This window comes from Lissotriton helveticus, chromosome 4_1, assembly GCF_964261635.1.
Source record: "Lissotriton helveticus chromosome 4_1, aLisHel1.1, whole genome shotgun sequence".
Lineage (NCBI taxonomy): Eukaryota > Metazoa > Chordata > Amphibia > Caudata > Salamandridae > Lissotriton > Lissotriton helveticus.
The window spans coordinates 1,494,728,502-1,494,751,199 of NC_136063.1; the positions used below are offsets into that span (position 1 = coordinate 1,494,728,502).

At 43.9% G+C, this 22,698-nt stretch overlaps 1 protein-coding gene across 1 annotated transcript in view; it reads right to left on the reverse strand.

Moving 5' to 3' along the window:
- LOC144828174 (uncharacterized) overlaps nucleotides 1–22,698 on the reverse strand; it is a 418,953-nt gene that overhangs the window by 243,549 nt on the left and 152,706 nt on the right. Inside the window, exons 12-15 of the mRNA XM_078686271.1 lie at nucleotides 15,510–15,554; nucleotides 13,867–13,920; nucleotides 8,801–8,854; nucleotides 541–594 (exon numbers count right to left, since the gene is read on the reverse strand). Of these exons, the coding sequence (XP_078542397.1) occupies nucleotides 541–594; nucleotides 8,801–8,854; nucleotides 13,867–13,920; nucleotides 15,510–15,554 (207 nt within the window). The remainder of the gene's footprint in view (nucleotides 1–540; nucleotides 595–8,800; nucleotides 8,855–13,866; nucleotides 13,921–15,509; nucleotides 15,555–22,698) is intronic.

Consider the following 22,698-nt stretch of genomic DNA (forward strand, 5'->3'; position numbering starts at 1 on the left):
TTTCCTTATTAATCCATTTTTTCTCAACCAGTTATTTACATGGGTTGGTGTGCATACCATATGTTAGTCTACTCGTAATTGTTACATGTTTCCTAGGCTTTGACATATGTAATAGTCCATCCGTTCACAATTCTACACCCAGGGCTTTTTGCATCAGGCCTGGGCTTCTCAATATGCAACCAATGTACCTTACTACTGTTCATTTTGCCCCTGTTTGGTTTTGAAAATATATATATTTGTTTTGCTATAAAGAAAAACAATTAACTGTGGAAAATCACAATTGCCTCATATTCAGTTAATCTCATGTACTGTGTGTATTTGTGTGTGTGTGTGTGTGCTTGTGCATGTGTGTGTGTGTATATGTGTGTGGAACTCACCAGACAAAAATATTGAGCATAAAATTCTGAAACAATTTGTTTCACCAATCTTTCATTGCACACAACCTTATTGAGTTGTGAAGTCTGAAGCATATGGTGCAAAACTCAAACTTAGACTAAAGTAGATTTGAATCCCCATTATCTAAAAATACATAGAGCTGACCTTTAAACCGTTTAACCCCGGAGCTCCGTTTCTTCCGGGAGAGCCTGGTTCACCCTGTGGAAAGAAAAGGTCACAGTTAGAGATCAGTGGTTATTTAGAGGCATCCTTTGCACACACTGTACTTCACAATCTGCTGTAGTAGTTTCAGTTGCCAGGAGAAACCATTACCCAAGGTTCAAAAGTAGTCAGAGTTTATGAAGTACAGCATAAGAGGGAATTACTTTGCTTCTGATTTTAAGCTCAAAAACACTATGCGCTTCATATAGCCATAATAATAAGGTGGATAAAGACAAAAAAAACAAAATATAGAGTAAAAGTAAAAGGACTGATGTGGCTTATTTTACACTTGTCTGGCCATCTCTGCCAGTCAGTTCACCGGACATTGGATGCAAAAGTCTCTGTGAGGGGGCGCTCAGCTCTCTCCTCTGTTGAGATGGAACCTCCTTGGCCCTTTCTCAAGAAGTTATGTGGGTCCACCGTGGTCCTCCATGTACCTGAAGGTCTCATAGGAACTTACTTGTACCACCTGCTCACTCCAACAAAATACAGGTTATAGGAATGCTTGTCTACCTCTGATGCGCTACTGTCTCCCATGCTAGCAACATAATCCAGTGTTTCATTTTGTGTTGGTGGTGTAAGCCATGTAGACAGATCTGTATGGTGCATGCCCCCATGCAAATGAGACTCAGTCCTCTTGTCCACTGGTAGTGATGTAAATGGGCTCCCATCATCCGTATATGTGTCGACTCTGCAGCACACACGCTAGCCCCTATCAAGTTGATTAAACTTAAAAGAAATAAGGTCACAGCCCCTGGTTCTCCAAAGAGCTGAGAACATACAAACAAACTTGCAGAAAGCAAGAAAAGGAGTGGTGCCATCACTACAACTCATAGGAAAGAACTAAGTATACATTTTGCCGAAAAACCTATAAGGCAAAAATATCTACTTTTCAACAAAAATGTAAGCAGCTTCTAATTCCTCCAGTGACATTTTTCCTACAGTGACGAAGCTCACAGCAGAACCTACTAGATCCTCCCTAATTGCTACCCAATCGTTTTGCAACTCATTAGCCAACTTTATTCTGCACACAGTATCTAACATTTACGATACATTATCACTGCCGTATATCTCTAACAATGGTCTAAAAGCTTCCAATGAACCTAAGCTTGAATCCTTTTCTCCTCCACCCATTGAAACCATTACACAATTGATTACATCAGCAAGATTGGGATCACCAGAAGACCCCTGCCCACCGAGATAGCAACTGCTATCGCTGAGACATTAGCTTCTATTTTGACCAGAATTTTCCATCACATGTTTTATTCAACAATTTTACAATCCATCTGGAAGAAAGCTTTGATTCTTCCTTTGCTAAAAAAGCCATATTTTGATCCTGCAGAGCCTAACAACTACAGCCCCATTTCATTTCTCCCTCTGCCGGCAAAGATTATTGAGACAGAAAGTGATAGTCAGCTAGTGAAATTTATCCTGGACAACAATCTTTTGGATGAAACTCATTTTGGCTTTTACTCCGGGCGTAGCACAGAGACAGCTTTAATTAAATCAACCAAAGAAATAAGGATATCCCTAGATCATGGTAGCAAGGCCACCTTGATAATTCTGGCCCTGTCGGCGGCATTCAATATTGGACATCATGACAGACTGCTGGACCATCTGAAGGAAATCGGGGTCACCGACAGGGCCTGGAAACCTCTCAGTTTGTGTATGAAGGGCCGCGAACAAATGGTAAGACTGGAAAAGTTTGCATCTCAATCCTTTTACATACATACAGGGCTCAATAGTTAGCCCTACACTTTTTAACATTTATGTGACCCCTCTTGCTCAATTAATCAAGTCGTATACCTTCAGCCTCGTGTCCCACTCTGATGATAGTCAAAACGCTGTGTCCCTAGCCAATGACTCGAGAGAAACTGGACTCAACTTTAAGAAGTGCATGCAGACTTTAAACATTGGATGACAGATAACTCCCTCCAGTTGAACTCAGCCAACACAGAGGTTCTCCGTTTTGGCATTTGCCAATCCTTCTGGATGCCCACCTGGTGACCTCAGGATATGGGCTCCCTTCTCCCTGCCGACAAAGTTCACGATCTTGGCATTATAATTAACAACAAACTTTCCATTGTAGATCAAGTGAGTGCAGTCACTACTCAGGTTTTCTACACTTTAAAGCTCATGAAGAATATCCTTCCTTTCATTCCTCCCCATCTTCATAAGACACTGGTTACCTCCCATGCTCTCTCACGACTGGACTACTGCAATGGCCTGTATTTAACTGCCCATAAGCTTTTGCTGAACAGGTTGCAAATGCTGCAAAGCACGAACGCTCAGCTCCTTCTAAACCAAAGTATCACTCGGTGGCCTTACACTTAAGGAAAATCCCCTGGCTGCTGATTGGGCAAAGAGTAACTTTCAAAGCTTTGTGCCTTGACTTTAAGGCTCTGAGCAATCAAGGTCCCTTATTTCTTAAAAGCAGTTTTCCCTGGTACCAGCCCACTAGGTCATTACTATCCTCCACCACTAAAACAGTCACTGTTCCCAGCTTCAGTCGAGTTACTTTTGGTGGACGCAGTTATGTGCGAACAGTCACCATCGCTCGGAATAAACTTCCCTTTTTCATAAAAACTTCCCCCAGTCTCATGGAGTTCAGAAAATCCCTTAAGATCTGGCTTTTTGAATGTTCCTCTCTAGGCTTCTCCAACTTAGTATAACAGTGCCTTCCAATAATCAGCACCAAGACACCCTCACGGGTAATCAAGCGCTTAATAAGAATTTATAACTTAACATCACTGCCAGGGTTTCTCTAATGGGCAGTAGCCCAGTGGTAGTCTTGCAAACTGCCATGAGTTCACCTTTTGCCTATTCCGATTCAACATTTGGACAAAACTCGAACCCATCTCACCATATATTTTCAAGTACAATACCACTGCAGAAAATTGAGAATTCTGGCTGCGGGCGACTAACACACAACTGTGATATGATGAGCGGTGTTTTTAACCACGTAGATTACTGTTAAGTCTTGGGAAGGGTTGTTCAGGGTGAGACAGTGCCAGTCATGTAGAGGAGTTTTTTTATTAATTAGTTTACATGTTAGACCCTTGGGTACAGTGTCAGGTATATAGCTGTGGTCATTGTCTCGTCCTACTGGCTGAAACTATCTACAGACACACACCACTACATACACAGACACTCACACACACACCCTATATAATGCATGCATACAGATAAAGTATAATGTTTTCAAGGTGTGTCTATCTTTGCTGCCTTCGTTTTAATATACCTGCTTCCCGCCAGGGTAGAATTTGGACAAAGTAGAATATTGATTGGTGTAAAAGTGCGGGAAAACCATCTAGTCCCCCCACCCCAGGTTGATGCTCAGCACAACACAACCCTTTTCTGGGCTGCAGCACAAGCCGCATTTGAAAAAAGTATGTTTCTAACAACCTTCACTGTGATCAGATCATATTGAGGTGGAAGGTGATGCCGACTAAATGTCGGGTGGTCTCCATCCCGATATGATGGCAGTCGGACACTTGTCTGACTGCCATAGTAATGAGGCCCGCAATGGGAACCCTTCCTTTTAGGTGAATATTGAAAAATAAATCTTACTTTTATCTGTAGCAAACACCTTAATAAAACTTAACCAATGCCAAACCTGGATGATGGATTAAACCTTCAACATGTGTCCCAAACCATTCACTCAGATATACACCATACATGGTGAATATCAAAACACCAATATCCCTTTCATATGTGCTTTACTACCAAACAAAGCAATTCCTACTATGAACTCCTAAATTATATAAAACAACAAACAAATAACTACTACCCCCAAAAAATAATCATAGATCTTGAGCAGGCCATGATTCAAGTAATTCTTATTTATACCCCCACATAACCATACTAAGCTGTTACTATCACTTTAATAAAGTATATGGCGATACCTCTAAAAAGCTTCCCTAAAGGCCTAATTATGAGTACACGGTCCTCGGACTGCCCTACTCACTGTGGCAGTCCGACCACCATATTATGATCGTGGCCGTGAGATCGCCACAAGACCGCCGCCTCCACCGGGATCCAGATCCTGCTGCGGCAGCAGTGCGAAAAGGGGCAGCAAATGGTGGCACCGCCGAGCAGATTACGACCTGCATTTCCACTGCCCAGTTCATGGCGGGGGCCCCTCCCACACTGGATTCAACTTGTAAACTGGTGGGCAGGTTCACCACAGTCTTGACAGTCTTCCTGAGACCACAGGGGTGGCAGTCCTACAGGAAGACTGCCAAACTCGCAATAAGGCTCTAAGTGTAGAATACTCCACTAACAGCCAATTTGCCTTCGAAATCAAACAAATGATAGTACTAGCCTATGACCCTGTCACAGAGGTAGTCAACCACTATAACTTATACTAATAGAAAGCACTTTCTAATCACAAAATGAAGATAAACATAGTCCCCTAATGGACTCTTTCAGAGATACTTGGGATGTCAGACTGCATAGGTCAAGACACAGACGCCAAGTGGCAGATACCATGGTGGATTGTCTATGACAGTACCTTGGCACAGGAAGGCACATCAAACAATGCAGTGAAAGGATTGGACAATGCCTTGCAATCCACGCTATGCAGAGCTCAACCTACATTTTACAAATTTATTGAAGCATTACAAAAAGAGCAAAGCTAAAAAGAGCTAAGAAAAGAGAAATCTGTTACCCAAATTGGCCCTAAATTTAGCAAACTAACTAAATGAATGTACCATGTGCTCCAATTTAAAGTCAAAGTGCATATTACAAGTATAGCAGCCATAGGACTGCCATTTTTGCAGTTCGCCCACCACCACCACTGCTGGTCTGCCTGCATTATTATGATTGCGACAGTCGGACCATCACAGGATCGCCATGTCTGCCAGGATCCTGGATCCTGTAGCGATTCCGTAGCAGTCGCACAATGGAAAAGGACAGAAATATGCTTGCGGTGCCGCTGTAGCACCTCTGAGCATATTACGACTTTCATTTCCACCACCCTTTTTATGGCTGTGAGCTCACCATGAAAAGAGTGGTGAGTATGGAAGTAAGGGGGCCCTAACCCCTGCTTTTTATGGGTCTTGGGCTGCATTCAGAGGGGCACATGTTACCTGAGCTAACTATAACTTATGCCCCAGCAATGCACTGCTTATGACCTCACATACTAAATCACTCATGACATGGTCAGTGACATCATTGATGATATCACTGATGAAATCACAAATTACATCATTGATTATATCATCCAGTGATTGTGAGTGTTTAAAAAAGTTAATGAGTGTTTAACATATTTACTAATGTACTACAACAGTTATATTAGTATACTTTGTGTACTACTGACTGATACTATTTCTAAGATATATTATTTGAGCGACTGTGTGTATCTGTGTATGAGTGACTGTGTGTATGTGTCAGTGAGTATGTGAGTGGCTGTATGGGTGAATAAGTGTGTGTGTGAGTAGCTGTATGGGTAAACAAGTGGGTGTATGAATAGCTGTATGGTTAGTATGGGTTAGTGAGTGGATGTGTGAGTGGCTGTGTGGGTGAGTGAGTGACTGTGAGTGGGTGGGTAAATGTCTGTGTTAGTGGTTGTAGGGGTGAGTGAGTGGCTGTGTGAGTTGCTGTATGGGTGAGTGAGTGGCTTTGTGAGTGAGTATGTGGGTGGGTGAATGGCTGTGTAAGTGGCTGCATGGATGAGTAAGCAGCTGTATGAGTGACTGTATCAGTGAGTGACTGTGTACATAAGTGGCTGTATGGGTGAGTGAATGGCTGTTTGAGTGGGTGTTTGGTTGACTAAGTGGCTGTGTGAGCAGCTGTATTGGAGAGTGAGTGTCTGAGTTGCTTTAAAGGTGAGTGAATAGATATGTGAGTGCTTGTATGTAGTTGTGAATGGGTATGTAAGAGATGGTGTGGATGTGTGAGTGGCTCTGTTGAGAGGTTGTATGGGTGAGTGTATGTGTGTGTGTTTGGCTTTATGGGTGAATAAGTGGGTGTATAAGTAGCTGTATGGGTGAGTGAGTGACTGTGTGAGTGACTGTAAGGGTGCATGAGTGGCTGTGTGAGTAGGTATATGGGTGAGTGGCTGTGTAAGTGGCAGTATTGGTGAGTGAGTGGATGTGTGAGTGGCTCTATGGAAGAGCTGCCACCCCCCAGGGTCGACTCAAGCTATTTCATGGGGGCGCACACCCAGGACATTGCAGATTGCCCATAGCAAACAGTATACTTCGCTTTGAGCAAGCGAGAGCATTTTGCTCTCGCGTTTTCCAAGCAGAGGCACTTTACTTTTTACACACAGGGATCTGCATGTTTGCAGCTCCCTGTGTGTAAAAAGCAATGCGGGTTCCCGCAGGTTCCTCCCTGCAGTCGTAATGAAGTGGCCATGCCCCAGGTTATGAGGTCCAAGGAACTAAGTTGGCCTGGGGAGGGGGCCATGCAGCACTTCTCCCTTTATAAAAAAAGAATACAAAAATCAAGGAATGGCCCTGGGCTGAAATCGGCCTCGGGAGGGGGGGCCACGTGGTCCCTCTTCCTAAAAGAAAAATATTTAAAAAGCCGGAACTTGCGGGAGGCCCCGCCTCTTTTCCCCGCTACTCTGCAAACGCGTCTCCTGGTGTGCTCCTGTTTGGGGGATGAAGGCGCCTTCGCTGTTGAGGATCCTTAGGGGCCAACAAGACCTTCTGTTCCCTCCAATAAGCCCCACACAGTGGGATTGCTGGGAGGTGGTCGGAGGGTACACCCCCTTTCTCCAACACTCTCAAAACCCACCTCTTGGTGCACTGCTGGTGGAGGGATGAGGTCCCCTTCTCTCCTGAGGACCTCAGAACTGAACTGGACTTAACTGAAGTGGATTTCTTCCCCCAAGCATCAGTGCACCAATAGGAGCATTTGTAGAGTGTTGGAGAAAGGGGGCCTCTGACGATCTCTAAGCAATCCAGCTGTGTGGATTTTACTGGTGGTAACAGGAGGGCTAGTTGCACCCTAAGGACCCTCAAGAGCCAAGGGGACTTAATCCCCCAACTAGTAGTGTGCATGGAAGCGTGTTTGCAAATGGTGGATAAAGGGGGCCACAGGAAACCTCTCAGCAAACCCACTGTGTGGGAGTTGCTGAAGGTAACAGGAGGAGTAGTTGGCCCCCTAGGACACTAGGACACTCAATAGCCAAGGGGACTTCATCCCCCTACTAGTAGTGTGCCAAGAGGTGCATCTGCAGAGTGGTGGAGAAAGTAAGTGTGGCCTCCTACCAGGTCACAGCAATCTTGCTGTTTGTGACTTACTGGAGGTAACAGAAGGGATAGATGGCCCCCTAGGACATCCTTGGGAACCAACTACCCCTAATGTTCTCTCCAAGAAGTCCCGCACAGCTCGATTGCTAAGAAGTCTTTATAGGCCTGTGCCCTTTTTTCACCACTCTGTTAACTCAGCTGGTGGTGCACCACTGTTTGGGAGATGAAGTCCTCTTTACTCCGGAGGGACCTTGGGATCCAAAAAGCCTTCCTGGTCCCTCCTGTAGTTCCTACACAGTGGGATTCCTGAGAGCTGGTCAGAGGCCAAGCCTCCTTTCTCCACCACTCTGCAAACGCGACTACCAGTTAAAAAGCCATAGAAATTCACTGAAAAAACCAAAGGTTCCAGGGGCGTTATAGTTAGGAATTAGCATTTAAAAAATCTTAGAAATTCACACAAAAAAATCAATGATTACAGGGACAATATAGTTGGAAATTGAATTTTTTTAAAACATTGAAATTCACTGAAAAAAACAAAGGTTTCAGAGATGTTATAGTTAGTTAGAAATTCAGCAGTTATAGTTAACTAAGCTAACTATAACGTGTGCCCCCACAATGCACTGCTTATGACCTCACATATTACTTCACTCATCACATTGTCAGTGACATCACTCAAGACATCTCAAATGACATCTCTCATGACATCATCCAGTGACTGTGAGTGGCACTAAACAAGATGAATAACAAGGTTATAGGTAGTGCTCAAGGTGGAAGTTCAGTAAAGAAAGAGGGATTATAGCTTAGTTGTAAAAAAAGGTGATGAGGATAATAGCAGCAAAAATGCAAGAGAAGATAGTTTTGTAAATATTGTATAGCTGATAGTTACAGAGAAATACCAGTGGCCATGTGATTTGAGAAATTCAGGCCACCGTGACCTTCCATCAAATTATTGTCTTACCTTGGAAGCTTAGAACCCTTTCAAAATACTCCAATGAACTTACTGGTAGTCCTTGATGTCCATGTAACCCTTGGGTGCCTCTGTCTCCTTTGCTGCCCTGCAATTGTCCCAAGAGATAGCAAAATAAGTGAAAGCTTTGCAGGTGTTCCAACCCTGAAATAGGCATGCACATACATCTGTGTACACAAGCCAGGCACACCGGAAGTACAGTCATATTTAACAGTATTTCTTAATACTGCACAGATTCAGTGTTCAGATTCTTCTTTAAAATATTAAGAATATTAGGTCCCAATACAAGCTACCCGAAATTTAGGCAAGAAGATACTGGGTTTTTTGCCCCATGTGTATTCCTAATAATCCTGGACTTCATGTTCAATAAAGTTTATTTCAGTTACAAAAATGTACACCAATAAAAACCTCAGTATAGATGCTAGGTAAAATCAAATTTATCAACATAAAGCACACCTTTAAAAAAACTGACATATCAAGTTAACTACATTAGTCCTTATTTTAACCACATCACACAAAACATGGCCCGCCTCATGACAAATCAGAAGAGTAGATAACATTTACACATTTTTAAAAAGCTGGATACAGTTGGTATATTTTTCAGATCTTTTTAAAGGCACAAGATTCTTTAACTATGCAAATTTGTGAATAATATAAAAACACGAAATGCATCACAGTTTAAGTCGAGCTACAGTCACATGAACATCAATTCAAGGAATCTGAAGGAGCACAGATCTTTGGAAATTACAACATATGATAAGCAATCTCCATCCTTAACCTTCTTAATATATTCCTCTCATAATTTTTGTGAACTGGAATCAATAAGTCTCTAGTATCTGATTCGTTTTTTAAATGATAAAGGCCCTTACTAATTGCTAAAGTATCTCAATTGTATCCTTGATGTACCTCCTACGCTGAAGTAAGATATTCTTGGCCCACAGTTTAACTTTCTTCTGAGTCTGCCAAGGGTACACAAACAAAGCAAGTATTCCTAATTCATCAGAAGCTTCTTTTAAATATTTGATTCATTGTATTTTGTGATAGGCATCCAAACTCATACAGTCCAAGGTACTTTTGTGGTTCAGCTGTGTTGCAGGGTTAGCCCAAACAAAAATTCATAAAAGAAAACGTGCATGCTTAATAGCATCTTCAAAGCAACGTAGACTCAGTTCTTCATGGCGGAATATGATGTGTAAATTGTAGTAATCACAAGAGTCATCTAAAAATGAAAGATGTTCTAGCTGTCACAACGGAAAGATGCAATTATATTAAGGACTCTCAGGCTAGGATTATGGTTTTCGTTCCACTTTATTTGTCACCAGCAGCGATGTGAACAACTACATTTCCTGTGAGTCAAAAAAAAACAACAGTGCAACCAATCATCAGCAACCAAATCCATCGAAGTCCCTTCTCTATTTTTATGCCCCCTCTTTCTACCTGGGACAGGTGCCACTACATTTGTCTGATTTGCTCCTGCTTAGATGAATCAAATCCTAGAAAAAAATATATATAAGAAGTAATTTCCTATAGTAGTTTTAAATGCCAAACAACCTTAAGTAAAATCTGTGTAGTATAAAACAAACTAACATAAATGAATTGACAACAACCATCACCATCCCATTTAAACTAGACACATGAAATAGAACCAACAGAGTATGAAAATGTGCAATACTTTCTAAAAACGCAGAATTGCACTCATCATGCTGAACACAGGTATGTAGATTGTCAACAATGATTGGGAGGTATAATTCTTGCCTCTGTGTCTCTAATAGAATTGTAACTTTCCATAACGATAGGTAGGATGTTTTTGATTCTATTTCAGGACCTGAGGTGAGGATTATGCTTGTTTAAAGCGTATTTACCACCAGTGCAGCAACATAATTTATTGGTTTAAAATAAAACCTTTTGAACTTTGAGTCTGAAGATCAATCAGCCACATTTAGTATATCTTCCAGTCTGGCTCCTAAAGAAAAGGCTTTAGAGTCCATAGCTATCTTACTGAATGTGAACTAAAAATTATTGTGTCAATACCCCATCCTGCATAACCCAATGCATCCACCTAGCTATAGGTGGACATTAGACTGCCTTATGGGGTTTACATATTGAAATTAACAATTGCTTCTCATCTGCCGGATGGATCTCTGCAGTCAAATCTTCATAAGCTTTTATACATTTCTCCACACTCACATTTAGGGTACACCTAAGTGCTGGGTAAAACACCCCCCTTGAATTACAGCTCCTTCTCCTCTAAATATTAAATGTCACCCCTTCTGCTGTAAAAATCCTACCTGTTACTACTAATGCTCTAACATGTGAGACTCGTCTGCAAGAAACCAGACACAGTAACATTCGCCGACAATTCTTTTCTGCATAGATACTTATTTCTTACCATGAAAGGTTCAGAACTTTATTCACAACCCAAAGAGATAAATATCTTGGCTCTGGCGGAAATGAAAGTCGAATACCTCTAAGCAATTTCCTCACAAATGGATGTTCACCCACAGAATGACCATCAATGGGAATATGCCACGTCAGTATTGGTGAACAGAAAGTATTTACTGACCTTTAAGCCAAACCCCGCCCAGACATACTGACAAGTAAATACAGTATACTTACAACATCTGACCCCACGGGATCAAAGTTTCCCCGCAAACACCAATGAATCCATCTTGACCATGCTAACCTATACTTCTTGACAGTTCCATTCTTCCCATGCTTTGGAAAGGAGAGATTGAGCCTGCTCTGATAAGCCAGGGATGTTCCATCGCTCCCTGTAATTCTCCAGGCCATAAGCCGCAGAGTGCCCTCCAATACCAGATGGTGATGGTTCTCCTGAAGGTCTCGGAGAAGATCCGAGCAATGGTATAGAAGGATTGGAGAATCCCAAGAAAGTTAAACCAGATTTGGAAATCATTCTTGAGACTTCCAAGTCGGGGCTGCCACCAATACATCCACTGATTGTCTCCTCACCAATGCTGATAGCCTTGTCAGTATGGAGAAAAGAGGATAGGCATACCTCTGTTACTTGCAGTAAACCTTTTGGAAAGCATCTATTGCTGCTGTGCTCAGGTCTGGTTTCTAACTGAAGTACCAGAGCAATTGATAGTCCAGCCTGGATGCAAAAAGATCTATTGAGAAAGGACCCCACCATTTCATCAATTGCCGGAACATTTTCGGATTGAGTTGCCACGTGGTTGCATCCTTAAAATTTTGAGACTGTCAATCTGCCACTGAGTTGCTCTTCCCTGGTAGATGCTCTACGGTTACTGACGTATTTCTTTCCATGCAGAATTCTAAGAAATTTCTGGCTAGATCACCTAGTGCTCTCAAACGCGTTGTCCTTAAATGGTTTATGTAGCACACTGCAGCCACACTGTCCATCTTTAACAGTACATTTGACTGATCCCTGTTCTTGATCCAGCATTGAACTGCAAAGGAACATGGTAACAGTTCCAGACATTTGATGTTGAGTAGCTGCTCTGCAGAGGACCATGCTCCTGCTGTGGAAAACTACCACAACAAGCACCCTGGCCTTCTCTGCTGGTGTCGGACTCTATGACAGTATCCGGACTGGATCGAAAAATGTCCCCCCCCCATTCCACGCCTCCATTTTGGCTAACCATGTTGCTTGGAAACAGTTTATCATGAAACCTAAGAAGGTAATGTTTTGTGAAGGGACCAGAAGAGATTTTGCTAAGCCTTTCAACAGAAAAATTGCCTGCTGCTATTGTTTCACCCATTTTTCGGGGCATTGATCCATCAAGGAAATATCGTCCAGATAAACTGTGAGTTTCAAACCTTGTGACTGAAGAAACTCTTGGCTGTCTGAGAACTTTGGTGAAAAAACAATCTGCAAAGCATAGTCCAAATGGAAGGGATGTGAACTCGTAGGTTTGGAGAACCCATGAAAATTGAAGGAACCTTCGATGTGGGGGATAGGTGGGAACTGTTTTTGCATCCTTCAGGTTCAACTGGGTCAGCCATTTGCCATATCTTAAGAAATCTCTGAGAAGGTGAATACCCTTGATGTTATAATGTCAGAATATCAACCATTGATTGAATTTCCATAAATGTATAACTGGCTGTTTTCCACCATCTCCTTTCTCATGTTTAGTTAAAATACATTTTGTTGTATTAGAAGTTTAGGGAAGCTAAAAAAGAATTGAGCTAAGAAATGTGCCGTATGAAGTTTCAAGCGTGCATATATGCCTGCGTGCCTGACGGAAGAGGTGTGAGAAATCTGCCTTTTTTAGAATACTGAATTATTATTGGCTTAAGATGAGAGAAAAGGCAACATGTTTTGCAACATTACTATGATGTCTTTTTTAAAATGTGTGTTCCTACTGCAGGAGAGCTGGTTTGGTTTAGCAGAGCACGGGAGCAGCAGAGAAGGAGCAGGATGGAGAAGGGACAGGAAAGCAGAGCCAAGAGAGAGGATATAGTCTGAGCCCTTATGACATTATCTTCAGGCCCAAGTTTTATGCATTACCTCTATATGAGTGACTTTTGACAAGGTTTATTTGCTCTATGCTTTATTTCTCTTTATCTGAAATTGTGCAATTATTATTTATTGATTTTGATTCTCACTTCTACCTTTCACTAAAACGTGGGTTATGGTTCTAAAAAGTTTGGAAAGTATTGTTGTAGATAGATGTTAAAGCATCGTATGTGAACTGGGTAATGGCTAAAAGTTTGTGTCCCCTCATGCTAAATCGATATGGCACTGGAATGTTTATAAGCCAATTCTCCTGCAGCAGTTCTAAAGAGCTTTGTTTGGCTAAGTATAAGAAGATATGTTGGACGTGAGTTCTGATAAGTTAACTTCTGAAGTCAACACAACTGCAATAGAAACTATGCCCACCATGATTGTATGTAAAACAGAGGGTTGCTAGTTTGGTTCAGATACAATCTTGTTTCCTGGCGCTAGGGAGTTTCTTCATAAATCAATTAGTAATTTCTAATACAAGCGCAAAGACAAACAGCGTTAATATGCATGACAAGAGCAAGTAAGTGACAACCATTTATTGAGCATTAAGACAGCACACAAAGTGATGGATTGAACGCATGAAGTAATCTCAACTGATGCTAAATAGGCATTACCTTCTTTCCTGGAATTCCTGCTCTTCCTTCTTGCCCAGCAGGACCTTCGGGACCCTAAAAGGTAATCGATCATTAGTAGTCTGGTATGCATTAATAATTGCTGCTTGTGATCCTCTAATGTAGTCAAAAAGACTACGTCTCACCAAAACATGATGATAAGCGCAGGCTGGCAACACTTCAGAGACTCTGAAGCTGGGCATATGGTGATGGGAACTGAGCAAGCTTTGATTTATCGTGTTTATCCAACTAATGGTGACTTATGACCCACAAACATTATGTTGTAAAACACGGTATGTATTGTATTCTCAAAAGTGAACCAACATTTATTGATGCATGTTGTGTTTGCAGTCAAATAAATTAATGCCTAACTCAGTGAAGTTCATCATTCTACCAAAACAGCTCCAAAGAGTGCATGCACTTTCAGGAGTGAAATTGTGCCTGGGGTATTTGAGCACATTATGCCTATATAATTCAGGAAGTATCATGCATGGATTAACATAGCCCAGGAGAGTGAGATGATTCTATTTAGAGAAGGAGTCATAGTGGAAAGATTGATCGGTAGTTCATTAGATAGTCAGTGGGAAAATAGATGGAAGCTGCAGAGAAGGTCACAACTCCTGCTGCTGCGAACTGGATCATGCAGTAAATTCTCTTGTTCCTGTCCAGAGACTGGTTGTAAGTAAGTCTCCAGAATTCAGCTTTAGAGAGGAAAGCTGATGATGTCTCCGTTCAGCAACAACTCATCAGGAGTAAGACTATTCCTGTTTCAAAAAGGGCAACAAATAGTGGGTCAAAGACAAATCTGGTCTAGCCATGGAGGGAGATGTCCTAAAGGAGCAGACATGAGGATGTGTCACTCATCTGTAACTATGTGCAGAAGGAAAGAACCAGGGAAAGAAGACCAGGATCATCAATATGAGGGTACTGGACAGACAGTGAGAGAAATAAGTTAGCATTGGGATCAGTAAAGGACTGGGAGCAAAAGTGAGTGTGAGGGTCCGTGTAACTGAACACGAGTTCTGAACAGTATAAAAGGCTAAGTATCATGTAAAAGCACCTAAGATTCTGATTAGAAACAAGTTACTTATTTGATTTTGATTAGAAAACATATTCTCAAACAATGTCAGCAAGAATACTAACTAATTTGCTGGAAGGTAACGTTGTTAGGGAGAGGTTAAGGATTGTAGAATGAAGATAGAATTCTCAGTCAGAGCATTAGTACAAAGATTCTCCAAACTTTGAGTAACTATTTGAAAATGCAAAATTCTTGAAAGAACCATGTCTGCATATATGTTGTAAACCTTTTTACTCGACCAAATCAACGATTCCTTCTCATTCTTAGACACCCCCATTATGATCATTAAAAGTGATTTAGTCTTTGTGCAATCCTGGTTGAGTGACCATGTGACTGGAAAGCACCTGAAACTGAGTTGGCATTGATAAAGTGTGTGAATATCAGTAAAATGGTCAACTGCCCGTCTTTCACTTACGGTATCAGGCAAAACAAAATCACTCCCAGATGGCCTACAGTGGTAGCTCAATAAAAAGTAATATTGTGCTATGTGGGATGAAGAATGTAGCACTTTAATTTAGAAGGCAACAATTTGTCGAACGCTGGCTGTTATGGTAGATCATAACTATACCTTTGCTCCAGATGCTCCTTGGAAACCGGGGAGTCCTGGTTCCCCCTGTAAAAGATAACATGGAACAGTTATTTTTTATGATAAATATGGATTAGTTACTTACCTGTAATCCTAGTTCTCTTCCAGGGGTATCCTCATCAAAGTCATAAGCATTAGAATATTCCCGCCCATGCGCGCGACCCCGGAAACACTATATTATATGTGCCCCACATATATATACTCATATATATATAAAAACATGCAATAGCAGCCAAATCACACCAGAGCTGAAATATGCTGTTACGAATTTCCACCATACATGAATAATATGCATTAGAAACATGAGAAACAACACCAAAGATTGTTTAGAAACTGTTTTAATGCTTAGGTAGCAGTAGAAATTCTTATAACACCCTGAAAGCATAGAAAGCTCCCAGGCTGCATTGCAAACACACAGTCTAAAAAGACAGAAAAGATAACCTGTAGCTGTATACAAAAAACTGACACCGTGCCTTTAAGGCACCCATGACCCCCGGTATCCCATCATGCCTCATGGGTGACAGTTAGGTCAGTTGTTCTTTTCGGAGACTGAAACAAACCCATTAACAAAATAGGTTAACAATATCTCCTTATTAAAGAATATCCTTTGCCCAGGGAGGCGGGAGGGTTGCTTATGACTTTGGTGAGGATACCCCTGGAAGAGAACTAGGATTACAGGTAAGTAACTAATCCTTCTCTTCCAGGGGATCCTCATCAATAGTCATAAGCATTAGAATAGAGTAGCGAGCCTCTCCTCATCCCTGCGGGCAAAGGAATGACAAGACAGTAATCTTATCAACAAGCCTGAGCAGGCTATAGGCTACCCAAACAGATTTCTCAAGGAGGCTTGCCCTACTTGAGTATCGGCCCTGGAATCAGATTCGAGACAGTAATGCCTCGTAAAGGTATGAACCGATTTCCAGGTTGCAGCCTTGCATATTTCTGACATTGGAATGTCATGTAAGAAAGCTACTGTAGCGGCTTTCCCTCTAGTGGAATGCGCTTTGGGTGACACCAATAAAGGCTTGCTTGCAAGCTGATAGGCCAATTTAATGGAAGAGACAAACCATCTGGAGATGGACCTCTTGGCCGCTGGAAAGCCCGTCCTCATTGAACCATAGTTCACAAACAGTTGATCCGTTTTCCTGATCCCTTTAGTCTTTTCCAAATAGAACTTGAGCACTCTCTTAAGATCCAAGGAGTGCAGTGACCGCTCGGCTGGGGTCGTAGAATTTGGAAAAAACGAAGGGAGGGAAATGGACTGATTTATATGAAAATCACAAACCACTTTAGGCAAGAAAGATGGATGAGCCCTCAGGACTACTCTATTGTGGTGGAAAACAGTATATGGTTCCTTCGCACAGAGCGCTTATATCTGGCTCACTCTGCGCGCTGAGGTAATCGCCACCAAAAAGGCCGCCTTCCAAGAGAGATGTTGCAAGGAGGCCTTGTGGATGGGCTCGAAAGGAGGTGACATTAACCTGGATAGAACCAGGTTCAATTCCCAAGTAGGAGAAGGATTTCGCACAGGGGGATACACTTTTTTTAACCCCTGGAGGAAGTCCTTAACCACCGGAACCTGAAAGAAAGAAATCTGATTTGGTGATTTCCTGTACGCTATTATGGCTGAAAAATGCACTCTAATGGAAGCATATTTCAAACCAGAAGTTGCCAAGGAAAGGAGGCATGGCAGGATTACCTCCTCCTGCCCTTTAGTCGGATCTAAGTGATGATACCTACACCATATGTAGAACCTTTTCCACTTGAACACATAAGACGCTCTTGTGGAAGGTCTCTTAGCCTCCTTTAAAATGTGCATACATTCGGGAGGCAGATTCAAATGCCCATATTGCAGGACCTCAGGTGCCATGCTGTCAGGTTCAGTGATGAGAGGTTGGGATGTAGTATCCTCCCGTTCATCTTGCTCAACAGGTCCGGTTTGCAAGGAAGTCGTCTGTGTGGACACACAGACCGTTGCAGTAGGTCTGGGTACCACCACTGTCGTGGCCAATCCCCAGCTATCAAGATCATTTCCATGTCCGACCTGAGGAGCTTGGAAACTACCTTCGGAATCAGAGGCAGGGGAGGAAACGCGTAGGCAAATGTTCCCGACCAATCCATCAGGAGAGCGTTCCCCTGCATCCCTGGCCGGTGGAATCTGGACGCGAAGGCGTGGCATTTTGCGTTTTCTTCGTCCGCAAACAAGTCTATGGCTGAACGACCCCAACAACGAAAAAGCTCTTCTACCACTTCGTCGTTTAGCACCCAGTCTGGCTGATCTTCGAAGTGCCTGCTGAGTGCGTCTGCTTTGATGTTTAACTCGCCTGGAAGGTGCACCGCCACCACTGAAAGGTTTCGAGAGAGAAGCCAGTGCCAGATGGTTTGAGCCTCCCGGGAGAGAGGGCGAGATCGTGTGCCTCCTTGTTTGTTCAGATAGAACATGGTGGTTGTATTGTCTGTCTGAACTAAGATTGAGTTGGACTCGATCGCTGGAAGAAAAGCTTTGAGAGCTAGAAACACCACTCTGAGCTCCAGCATGTTTATGTGGTACGTCTGCTCCTGTGCAGACCACTGACCCTGAATCTGAAGGGGACCCATGTGCGCTCCCCAGCCTTGTAGAGAGGCATCTGTCACTATAGACTGGGTGGGTAGTGGCTGATGAAAAGGTACTCCCACCAGCACATTCCTCGTCCGAGTCCACCATTTGATGGCATCCTTCGCTGTTTGGGAAAGAGTGATATGATCTTCCCAACGCCCTGTCGCCTGGTCCCACTGGTCTTCGAGAGCCTGTTGTAGAGGGCGCATTCTCAGCCTGGCGTTCGGGATGAGAAAAATGCAGGATGCCATGGAACCCAGCAGGGAGGCTACCTGTCGGACTGTTGGAAGCCGAGACTCTAATAGAATCCCGCACTTCTGCCTCATGGAAAAAAGTCTCTCCCCCGAAGGAAACGCTTTTCCCAATTTTGTGTCCAGAACGGAGCCTAGGTAGTGGATGGACTGTGTCGGCCGCTGGACTGACTTCTCCAGGTTCACATGGAGACCGAGCCTGTGCAACTGGTGTAGGCAAAGTTGAAGATCGTGCGTCACCTGTACCGGAGACAGGCCCTTTAGGTGCCAGTCGTCCAGGTATGGGTAAATGAAGAGTCCCTTTTTGTGAAGAAAAGCCGCCACCACTGCCATGCATTTGGTGAAGACTCGTGGTGCGGACTTGAGTCCGAAGGGTAGCACCTTGTACTGGTAGTGTTTGCTTCCTACGACAAACCTCAAGTACTTGCGATGCTGAAGAGCAATCGGAATGTGAAAGTATGCTTCTTGCAGATCCACCGAACACATCCAATCTCCGGCTTGAAGATGTGGGCATATTTGGTGAAGAGCTAACATGCGGAACTTTTCTCTGACGATGACTTTGTTTAGGAGACGCAGATCTAGTATAGGCCTGAACTTGTCCTCCTGATCTTTTTTGGGGACAAGAAAGTATCTTGAGTAGACTCCCTTTCCTCTTTGAGAGGGAGGAACTTCCTCTATAGCTCTTTTTTGTAGTAGGACTGTCACTTCTCTGCGGAGCAAGCTCAGCTGGTGAGGGCAAGAGGTCTTTGGAGGAATGCTTTTCGGGAGCGCACGGAAACGTAGCCTGTATCCATTGCGCAGTATATTCAACACCCACTGATCTTTTGTGATGCTGACCCACTCTGTCAGGTGTTGGGAAGCACTTCCTCCCACTGGAGTGGGCAACGGCGCCAGAGGAAGCCACTGATCAAGCCTTTCCTCCTCTCGTGGTGGTAGAGGACTGCTGGTGACCTCCTCTACATCTGTTGGATTTGCCTCGGAACTTGGATTTTCCTTGGTTCTTATTCTGGGACCACTGAGGGGTTTGAACCCTCTTTTGGGCCCCTCTCCCCCTGTTGGTCTTAAAGCGGCGTTTGAATTCTATTTTCTTCTCCAAATCCACCACTTTTACCGTATCCAGTTTAGTCTTCATACGGGTCATCTCTTCATCAGCATGTTCTCCGAAGAGAGAGGAACCCAAAAAGGGAAGATTAAGGATGCGATGCTGAGCATCCGGCTTCAGCCCTGTGAGGCGCAACCAAGCCAACCTCCTGGCACAAACCCCATGTGAGTAGGAATGTGCCGCAAGCACTGCACCGTCCGCTGCTGTGCTTATCAACTGGTTCGCCACCAGACATCCTTCTGTCATAGTTTCTTCGAAGTCCTTCTGGTCTTCCTTTGGCAGTTTGGACTTGAACCTCTCCATGGAGTCCCATAAGGCTCTGTCGTATCTACCCAGCAGTGCGGCCGCACTGGAGACCTTCAGCGTGGAGGCAGCTGAATTGCAAACTTTGCGACCCCACGAATCCCGAGATTTGCTGTCCTTATCTGGTGGGACTGAAGAGGAAGCAGCAACTGCATGCGTCTTCCTCGCCGCTGCCACTATCACAGAGTCTGCTGGAGGGTCAGATTTTACAAAAACTGGGTCAGAAGAAGCCGGTTTGTATTTCTTCTGTATGCGGGCTGGCACCGCTCTGATGGCTGCTGTGGTTAGGAAAACGTCCTAGACCGGATCCGTAATCCCCGGGCCTAAAGGCAGCAGTGGACGAGAGACAGATTTTTTGTGCAAAGTTTCAAAAATCACTGTCGTAGTAACCTGGGGGACAGACATTTCAACGCTCAGCTTCTGAGCTACTCTTTGCAGGACATCCAGATAAGTGCCGATGTCATCCACTGGACAGGGTCTGGAAGTAGGACTATCCGTCAACGTGGGAGAGTAATCCCTCTTGAAAGACCTGGTCGAAGAGGTAGAGGAAGTAGACGGAGTTCTTCGATGTCTACGGTGAGCACCATGCCTCCTCTCACGTGATCTTCTTGGGTGCTCTTCCCTTCTAGGAGAGCGAGATCTGACCGGATCCTGTCTTCTTGGTGAACGAGATCTGACAGGATCTTCTCCGGGAGATCGGGATTTCACCGGATTTTCCCTTCTGGGAGAGTGAGATCTGGTTGGTCTTCTCACAGGTGATTTGTCTGCTTGGCGCCTGGGAGGACTACGCCTGTCCACTTCATCCACCAGTCTCTGGAGAGGAGATCTGTGCTGCGGACTGACGTACTTATGCATCCGTTTGGTAACCCCTGAATCTCGCCAATGGTCCAATGATTTGTACCATCTGGGTGATAGTCTGACCTCCGCAGCCGAAGGATCTGGCTGACGCACAGGAGATCTGAGGACAGGACTTCTGGACCTTGAGGATGTTGTTGAGGAGCCAGAAGACTGTGAAGTAGAATGACGAGAAGCTGACTCCGTAACCATGATCACAGAGTTTCTTGACGACGATCGAGCCCTTTCTGAACGTGTCGACGTCGAGCGTTCTGGCGTCGTATGTTTTTCTCTCGACGCCGAACGCCTCTTGGGAGTCGGCGGGTCCAACAATCTTGACTTCGAATGCCTCGATGGCGATCGATGCGAGGATCTATGGTCTCTCGACGTCGAGTGGCGATAACCTGCCGTCGACGGAGCCCTCTCTCTCGACGTCGAACGGCGATGACCTGCCGTCGTCTGGATGACGACAGCGGAGGAGTGACCTCCCTCGACGCCGATCGTCGCCTGGTTGACTACGGCGGAGGGGCCATGGATCTCGACGCCGACCATCGCCTGGTTGACGGCGGCAGAGTTACCTTCCTCGACGCCGATCGTCGCCCGGTTGACGACGGCAGAGGGGATTTCGACGACGGAGCTGGATCCTTCGACGTAGTCGTCATCGTCGACGTACCTGTTCTTCTTTTCGATGGCGAGCCCGCCGTCAACGGTAGTTTTGAAGACAAACGACCCACCGGTGGTTCTTTCCTCAGCGCCAAGCCTGACGCTGAAGCTGTAGGGTGGGAAGACTTCTCTTTTGAAGATGTTCTAGCCTTTTTGGAACCCTTCTTCACCGGAGACCTTCCTCTGGATGACCTGTGAGCCAGGCCATAAATGCGAATTCTCTCCCTGTCTTTGAGAGTTCTTCCTGACAGGTGCTCGCAGTGAGGACATGTGCCTGGATCATGTTCTTCAGGCAGACACAGGATACAAACGTCGTGATTGTCTGATTTTGCTTTCTTGTTTCCACAAGAAGGACATTTGTCAAAAAGTGAAGGCATTCTCATCTGAAAATGCTCACTAAACTGACTTAAAAAGACAGTTTCTTACTTGACTAGATGTAAAATGTCAAAGTAAGCAGAAAAAGTTGTTCAAAATGAAGTAATTTTCTGTCAGAAAACAGAAATTAGTGGAGCTGTGTTACCAGGATCCTTCCTGAAGGAGCCGGAAAGAACAACTGACCTAACTGTCACCCCTGAGGCATGATGGGATACCGGGGGTCGTGGGTGCCTTAACACCTTGGCTGCTAAGGCTTTTCCCGTCCTGTGCTGACTGATTGATAATCCCATTATACATGACGAGTTCACCTTGTCATGAGCACAGCTCCAGTGTGCCTCATGACGAGCTGACCTTGTCATTAGCATAGAAGGGGTTAAAGGCACGGTGTCAGTTTTTTGTATACAGCTACAGGTTAGCTTTTCAGTCTTTTTAGACTGTGTGTTTGCAATGCAGCCTGGGAGCTTTCTATGCTTTCAGGGTGTTATAAGAATTTCTACTGCTGCCTAAGCATTAAAACAGTTTCTAAACAATATTTGGTGTTGTTTCCCATGTTTCTAATGCATATTATTCATGTATGGTGGAAATTCTTCACAGCATATTTCAGCTCTGGTGTGATTTGGCTGCTATTGCATGTTTTTATATGTATATATATATATATCTTGCTCCTATGTTGTGCACCAAACTCCCAGCACTCACGAGCGGGTGCCTTTAAGCGGGTGGTGCCCCCGCCTCTATGACTGCTCCAAGTACTCCGTAGTATCTAACTACAAAAGACCAGCACTCACGGTAGCGAGCTTCAGTTTTTATTATAGCTCACGGCGTTCATATACTTATATATATATATATATATATATGAGTATATATATGTGGGGCACATATAATATAGTGTTTCCGGGGTCCCACACATGGGCGGGAATATTCTAATGCTTATGACTATTGATGAGGATCCCCTGGAAGAGAACAGTGATGTACTCAACCTTAAAGCAAGTTGATAAATATATAAAATAGGTATGATCATATAGGGATTATGTTGTAATTTAGAGTTAT